Source organism: Austrofundulus limnaeus, unplaced genomic scaffold, assembly GCF_001266775.1.
Source record: "Austrofundulus limnaeus strain Quisiro unplaced genomic scaffold, Austrofundulus_limnaeus-1.0 Scaffold55, whole genome shotgun sequence".
Classification (NCBI taxonomy): Eukaryota; Metazoa; Chordata; class Actinopteri; order Cyprinodontiformes; family Rivulidae; genus Austrofundulus; species Austrofundulus limnaeus.
This window is the reverse complement of record NW_013952457.1, coordinates 1,736,603-1,745,084: the sequence shown is the minus strand read 5'-3', so window position 1 is coordinate 1,745,084 and position 8,482 is coordinate 1,736,603. Positions and strand designations below refer to the sequence as shown.

Below are 8,482 nucleotides of genomic sequence, written 5' to 3'. Positions count from 1 at the left end.
CAGGTTTTTAAGAAAATGACAGTTTATCAATTAATCGTTAGTCGAACGATAAGATCAGTCAACTTCAGATTAATTTATTAATTGATAACTTGCATCCCTATTTCCATCTCTAGCTGTAGATAAAGTTAGGTGGTTGTGTATCCTGGTTGACTGTTTTGGTTTTGACTCTTTCTCACAGACCAGGCAGCCAGTCTTTGTGCAGCTGCTGCAGGCTGTGTTCAGGGTTTATCACTGCCACTGGCTGAACTCAGCCCAGAAGGGTTTTGTTGAGAACTGTATCAAAGTCCTGTCCGATGTYGGTAAGACCAAAACTTTTTCTAAACACCTGCTTCTATTTTTGTTTKTTTACTGTTTATAATCAGTAGTCTACATAATCTGCGTGTCTTTGTGCACAAACAAGCTAAAAGCAGAGCGATAGCTATTCCTGTGGACCTGGACAATCAGGTGAACAACCTGTTTGTGAAATCCAACAACATTGTGCAAAAGACAGCCTTGAGCTGGAGACTCTCTGTTCGCAACTCCACCCGCAGGGAGTCTGTGGTGACCACCTCAAGGGACTACAGGAACATCATCGAGAGGCTGCAGGTACAGTTTGAGTACATTGGTGTAGATCGGCAGTCATGTCTAGAAAATCCSTCCTTTCTAGAGATCCTTCATAAACAGGTCTCAAGTCACTCATCTGAATCTTGATTACATAACAGAGCTTCTTTTGCTATTTAAAAACGCTTCAACCTCCATACGCTCTAGTTTTTTGATTAAGGAAGTTCTCCAGCTGTGGATTGAAATGTCTTCAACTACAGAATAAAAATCCAGTTATGTTGTTTTTTTTATTTTTTTGGGTGCGTGTTAGTTTTGTTCTGTTTTTACTTACTTGTAACAGTTCATTTCCATATACACACAGAATGTATTATTATTATTTTTTTTTCTGTAWTGTAGGACATTGTGTCTGCCTTGGAGGACCGTCTGCGTCCACTGGTGCAGGCCGAGCTCTCAGTCCTGGTGGACGTGCTGCATCGGCCTGAGCTGCTCTTCCCTGAAAACACAGACTCACGCAAGAAGTGTGAGAGCGGGGGGTTTATATGCAAGTAAGCAACACAGATATATACGTATGTTATTCAAAGCCTAATTTATACATCGCAAACGAGACTTGGAGAGCAATATGTGTGTGTGTGCGTGGATAGGTTGATCAAACATACCAAACAGCTTGTGGAGGAAAATGAGGAGAGGCTGTGTATCAAAGTTCTGCAAACGCTCCGGGAGATGATGACCAAAGACAGAGGTTACGGAGAGAAGGTAGGACAGAAGGCTGGGGAACGTCTGACCGTCACGATTATCTATAACGAAACAATATACAACCCCAGAAATGTGCAATAAGTGTGCTTTAAAGGGATCCACAATTAGTTGTAACGTTAGACTTTATTTGATAAACATATATTTTAACTGTAAAATAAAGACTGTAAAAATACTGTAGGCTATTAAGTTTTTATCATTTTTTAACTAAAAGTTTAAAAAATATTACACGGATGGGGCCATTTTATTTACACGCAAAGCATTCTGGATAAATGACGACGTGGATAGGTCATCGGTGTGAGGCTGCTAATGAGCTATATCCACCCTGAAGGTTAATCTTGGACAATATCTGATGATCGACTCTTTTAAATGAAACCAGAGRGCGTTGACAGAGAGGAGAAGGTAGAAATGACTCAGCCTGTAACTGAAAATATAGATGGAGGACCTCAGATAAGCTCATTAGCTTGTCGCGCTAGCGCCAAGCTAATACATATAAGGCAATATGGTGTTGGGGCTAACGCTAAAGCTAACAGGCTAAACTGAGCTTCTTCTTCCATGAAGCAGCTCTGTTGTCCTCCATCTATATTTTCAGTTACAGGCTGAGTCATTTCTACCTTCTCCTCTCTGTCAACGCTCTCTGGTTTCATTTAAAAGAGTTGACCTTCAGATATTGTCCAAGATTTTTACAGTCTTTATTTTACAGTTAAAACAAATGTTTATCAAATAAAGTCTAATGTTACAACTCATCATGGATACCTTTAAATTGTGTCATGTACACTGAACTTGTTTTATATATAGATGGTGTTGTCACTAAAATGCTCCTGACCTTTCTGCATTTACTGTATTTGTCATGAAGCTGCAGCTGAAGCTGATTCTGTGAGTTTTCAGGTGGGGCCTCTGTGCTTCAGAGGTGTTTGTACAGTGCAGAACACACATACTTGACTGGATTAAGATCTGAACATCTCAGAGACTAAGTCAACACCTGTTCCTAAATCTTAATACAATACTTACACTACTGCTCAGAGAGGCTACTGTTCACTATTTTCATGATGATGGTGAAAGTGTTCAGCTACAAAGTCCAGGCTGTTGTTACGTTTTGTATTTATAATGCACCAATGTCACGTCATGTCCAGGTAAAAGACACACAAAGACTAGTCCAACCACATAGTGCAACTGGATTCATCAGACCTTTTCTTTTGTCCCTCAGTGAACACCTGATAMTGTATGTAAAAACACATTTTTTCTTGACCAACCATTCACCTTTTTAGTACTTATTCACAAATATGTATGTATTGGATCAGACAACAGGACAGCCTTTTCTGACCATATTAGACTGTAAAGATCCTACAAACTTCTACAGATGCTAAAATCCAGCTGCATAGTGACCTATTTTGTTCCAACCTGTCACTCTTAAGAACAGGATTTTCACCCACCCTCATTTGTCAAGTCTTTGCACATAAGCAACGGTATATTTCATCATTTAATATGACAAGAAAGTTACGTTATTCAGTTGTGTCTTTAAAAAGCAGTTAATTGAACATGATTCTTAAATAAAATTCGTATTGCATCACATCGTCACAAACTCTCAATATTTCAAAAAAAGGTTTATGAAGAAGTTGACGCTGTCATTTCAACCTCTCTAGTTCTGCTCGATTAGGGAAACATTATTTCAAAAGCCTTTTTTCCGTGTCACAATGTTTCTGCAGTCCTGACTCAACTAACTAACATGTCATGTTGTCTCACTGACCCCAGCTTCAACTTCCTCCGCCCGGCCTTGTTGTCTAACCCCTGAAACCTTCTGTTCTCTTTCAGCTCAGGGCCTTTGATGATGAGATGGATTTGCCTAAGGTGGTCTCTCCCTTTTCTTGTACTCATGCCAGTGTTTCCCCAAGCTCCTGTCTGTTGTGTCTGTGTAGTAATTTCTGTTGTGTAACTGWATGGAAGCAGCTGCTGTGCTGTTGTTGTTGTTAGTGGGGCCTCTAGGCACAGATGGTTGCAAAACAGGGCAGAGTAATTCTGCTCTAAACACCTGCTACGCTGTCTGCAGAATAGTGTGTGGATTATAATGGTGAGGGGGAAATGGTCTGGATGCATGCTGCTCAAAAGAACTGGGTTATGTCATGTTTCAAGACGAGTTGTTTGTTGGCTGGACCAAGAGCCAGAGCTGCATTTGTGTCTGTCCCTGGATATTTACATACCAAATTCATTATGAGATTGATAAAAGATATATAGTCATTTTGGGTCACATTACTTTATATTTAAAAACATATYCCCAGAAACTCATCATTTATTAAAACAAACAGCATGAAAGCAGCTCTGACACTTGTTTCTCTAAAATGTGAGCATTTCTAAATTAGAATTTATTAAACATTTTACGCATACATCATCCTGACATCCTTTAAAATCCTCTAAAGAATGTAAAAGTCTGTCTTTAGGCRCCAAAAATGACATACAAGTAGTAAATTACACCAAAATAACCATGTTCATGTTTTTAATTAGCACAGAAATAACTGATCAGGTGTATTGGCTGGAGGTGTCATGTCATGCACACTTCAGAAGATTCACCACTGTGGGATGAGTGCAACGGCATATTGGAAGGGGCGGGTTGTAGGGATGTCCCGATCAGCTTCTCAGTATCGGTGGYAGATGTGGCCATTCTTTGAAAATCGGGTAGAATCGGATTTACTCATGTGATCGGGCCGATCCAGTTTTTGCGACAGTTTTCAGCATCATCATGCTTTACAACTGCCGTTAAGAAGTCAAGACGCATACAAGTATGCAACCATGTCCACAGTGTGGGAACAGTTTTCAGTGGAAAAAAAGGATGCTGAAACTGCAWCTTGCAAAATCTGCAAACTGGATGTTTCTCGTGGTGGGAACAGCAGGGCTCGCTTTAATACTACCAACCTTATCACTTGGAAAGAAATAAAGAAATAGCTATCGGATCGGTATCGGAAAGACGAATCATTAAAAAAATCGGATTGTATCGGGAGCCAAAAAATCTGGATCGGGACATCCCTAGAGGGTTGTCAATGTAAAAAATTTATCATGGCTGAATTAGTTTTTCATTAGTTAACCTCTGCCTATTAGAAACATCGTTCATTGCTGATGTGTGTACGTTGGCAATATGTATTTGACTAATATGATAATATTTACTGATAAGTATTTCTTTTAAATTATGGTTATCCATACCAAACTGAGTTTCACTGATGTGATGACCTGCCAGTAAATAAATATAGCATGTCATGGCCACCACATTCAGCTTCACCAGCTGTCTGTTGAATTTTGCTCGCCCTGAACAGTATGGCTGCTCTCTTCAACCAAGAAAAGTCATGTGATACCGCCTCTAGTCAATATACCTCATTGTCTTCCCCCTAAATTACAATGTTGTGTGCACTAATAAATACAATTAAAAAGCAAGCATATTTCTGAAATCAGTAAGAGGCAGGAAAGCTAAAAACCTGGGAGAATAAAGGAGTAATGAATGCAATAACAATGCTGCAAATTAAATACAAAGCAATGTTTTTCATGTTTTTAACACTTTATCGAGCTCCAAGTAGAACAGAAGTTGGGAGTTTCATAAGATCTGCCTTTTATGTTTGCTTTTATAGAGCTAAAGGTATGAAAGCCACATGACTTTGATTTTCTTCAGAATCAGGTGTTTTCTACTCATCATTTTGTTGGACGTTTCCTCGTGTCTCCTTTCTACACCAGTAGGGGGCACTGTGATCGTATTTCACCTGTGTGTGAGCATTAATGAACGTGAGGGGCAGCGGCACTCATTGAGGCTGTGTCCTAGTTTTCCTTGCCTGCGAGCTGCACGATTCCTGGGTTCTTGCCAACTGTGAGCCGGGGTTACATAAGTACTGAGCTTTTTTTTTTTTTTTTTTTTTTCCTGGAACTCAGCCCCGCCACTGTTGGGCGACCTTCAACAGTAATTGCCAATAAAGTGTGGAGGAGCTGTTTACCCACTTGTTGTTTGTGCATATACATGTGTGTATGTGTGTGTACACCTGTGCGTATTAATGCAGGGTTTGAGGGGTTTACAGTGTTGTTTGTTTGTCTTCACATGAAAAACTGTGTGTTGTGAGAGGGGCAGCTGATCTGTGATTCTTCTTACATCTTTTGCACTTACGCCCTTATTTAATCCTTGTGACACAACTCCTCAAGGCATTGAAATACTCCGTGTTTCCTCGCACACCCTGTCTCACACGGAAGCTGCGACACCCACTTTGTGTAAACCTAATGAAGTTGGCTGCGAAGTCTTCGTGGGTGTGATATGAAAATACGTAGTTATTGTCTGCTCGTATTATCTTTGAGGAAATAGAGTGACTTTAAATGCTTCTTTGACACAAAAGCATCACATCAGTTGAGGTCAGATCAGGCAATAGTTTGAATATTTTATAGCTCTTTTCTGCGTCCTTGATGTGTGTTCCACCCCATGGCTAAATGTCAGGGGGGTGATTATCAGCTAAATTTGTTTCTCTGAGTTATATAAGAGCCGGAGGAGTTCGGGATACGCAGGAGGATGGCGCTTCTTACTCTCAGGGTGCMCCCCTCACCTGGCTTTGAGGCTGTTTGGTTTCATCAAAGCAGTTAAGCAAGCCCACCCCCCTCATGCTAACAGAAAGATATGTTTCATTCCCTCCTGTAAAGCTCAACATTAAACTGGCTTAAAATAAATGCCCTTGTTTTACCCCTTAAACCACTCAACACATTTTTCACCCATGAACATGTTGCACCTGCTCCGGTTAAAGCAAAACCTCATTTTACATATCTGGTTTAGAAGTAAATTACCTATGAAAAAAAAAACTCAATAAAAATAATAAAAGTACAGACTTTTAATTTCTGCTCGTCAGTGGTAAACCCGAGTTTTTGTGCCACCGGTTCAAACATGACTCAGGCTCCAGATGCAAACACCAAGAGATGTGTTTATTTACACACTTTCAGAAGAAACGAGGCATGCACACGTACATTTTTACTTCCTCTGGTGCCGATCTGAGAGGTGAGAGACTGATCAGGGGTTTGCCCTGGGGAGATTCCAGTTCAGTAAAACACTCTGTTAGCCGGAGGCGGATGTGGCAGCTGCGAGGGGAGTTACTCTGCGGTGTCTGTGGCTGGGCTGGGGATGATTCGCTACACATATGGGCTCTGATCGACGTGTCGCTCTGCGGTGTGTTGTGGTCACACTGAGGTGGTGGCCATCGTTGTGAAAGAGGTTGATCCTCCCGTGGTGTCAGAGCTGAGCCCACTGTCTCTCCGCTGAACTCTGTCCCACTCCGTCATCTGCAGCTGGTGCAGATCACTTGTTTGGTTGGCCGGAAGTGAGTTTAATGTCTGGACACTAAAAATATAACATCGCTACTCAGGCTAGGACTGACAAGTGTTAAACTGGGTGCAGACAGTTTCCTTTACAAGGATTATCTATGAAGCCTGGCGAGTGCCAGGTGTAGAAATAGAAATAGAGACTGGGAAAATCTGGTCCCTGAGCTGCTGACAAACTTTATTCTGTTAGATAAACAAGCTATAAATTATTGTTCGGCTCAGTGAATTTGGAAAGAAATCAAAAGAAATCATAGTCAGAAAGATGAACTAAACTTTTCTCAAGAAATTCTATGTCGACACCAGAACATAGTTTATGGGTTAAATTAAAGGTAAAATCACATTATTCAGTAAACTGTTTTTGCAAGATTCGACTGATGTGACCATGTTGATATTTTCAGTGCATTCTGGGGCTTTTTCAGTGGTTTGTGTACAGTAAACTCATGGGCTGGTAATAGGTCAGGTACGTCTGTAATGTATGCCGATGTGGCCTGTTGGCTTTTAGCTTGTTGGATTTGGTCTACAAAGTGTAAAAACCTGCAAAAAAAAAAAAAAAACATTAAACATGCTTCTACTTTAATTGTTATAATGCTATTAACTGGAGGTGTAAATGTCCAGTTTTAACCCAGTGACCATATAAATGATGTTAACAAATATAATCAGATGTTTCAGGTGTTGCCATTTGTAGGTGGTCCCTAACTCCTAGTTTCACAGCTGGTGTTGTGTTGTCTTCTGTTTACCCCTCAAGCGCCACATAACAAAGCTTGACACAGTTCTCTCTGCTTATAAGCATCAGTTTTATTCCAAATACTTGCATAATAATAAACTCAAGGAACTGATTTTTCTGATCCTTTTTGTTTGTTTGTTTGTTTGTTTGTTTTACTGAAACCTACCCTTTGCAGGGTTCTTCTTTATCATCATGTTTTTTGACTATAAAAACTGATTTTATGTGACATCCAACTAGGGTTGGGCAATATTGGCAAAAAAATTAATCACGATTAATTGCGGTATTTAGCCGATAACGATTAATTTGACGATTAATCCCCCAGAGTCCCTGGACACCCTTATTTCCTAGTCACATGACCAATTTATAAGGAGAAAATTGGCTCTTCGTAAAAATCTGTTCCAAATTTTGTCAAAATTACAGACTTCAGGCTATGCATCAAACTTTAAATTGTGTTGATAGATAAATAACTTAGACAATTTTTTTAATGTTGGTCATATTTGAATCAGAGAGGAACACCAAGCGGCTAGTCTGCCAGGTGGCATTAATCGTATTAATTGTCAACTGCCAAAAATTAATTGATTAATGTTTTTCTGACGATTAATTGCACACGATACGATTATGCCCAACCCTACATCCAACACTAAAACATAAAACTTAAAGAGTAACTTACCCCAAAATTAACTTTTTTTAGCTGATAAACTGCCTAGAATGTGTCTAAAATGTTATTTAGTATTGTTTCTATGCTAATTTTGATGTTCTGTGTGTATTTGTTCAAATCTGTAATATTTGGTCTAAAACATGTTTTTGCTGCTCATATGGGTAGAGCAGTGGTACTGCAGGCTAATTTGCATATTGGTTAACTGCTCTCCACAGTGACGTGTCTTCTCCACGGTTTCGTCACAGCGGCTGTGTTCTGGTATAAAAGCCTCCCTCTAATGGTGGGTTCACACCGAACGCGATTTCAGCTTCAAAATCGCAGCCAACGCTGAAGTTTGAAGCTTGTGCACTTTGAGGTCAGACGCAGGACAGCTRYRCTGCACGGCGACAGCCGCCCCGCCCCTCCCTCCTCTGTGGGGCTGTTTAATGTCGGACAAGGAAGTGGCTTTGCTTTATTTACAGACAGCCAGAACGTGTCACGTTCAT

The 8,482-nt window shown here is 40.3% G+C and overlaps 1 protein-coding gene across 1 annotated transcript in view; it reads left to right on the top strand.

Moving 5' to 3' along the window:
• The window catches only part of LOC106518058 (inositol 1,4,5-trisphosphate receptor type 1), an 83,663-nt gene that overhangs the window by 33,618 nt on the left and 41,563 nt on the right, over nt 1–8,482 (top strand). Inside the window, exons 36-40 of the mRNA XM_014009152.1 lie at nt 179–299; nt 401–585; nt 937–1,085; nt 1,182–1,293; nt 3,103–3,138. Coding sequence (XP_013864606.1) covers nt 179–299; nt 401–585; nt 937–1,085; nt 1,182–1,293; nt 3,103–3,138 — 603 coding nt within the window. The remainder of the gene's footprint in view (nt 1–178; nt 300–400; nt 586–936; nt 1,086–1,181; nt 1,294–3,102; nt 3,139–8,482) is intronic.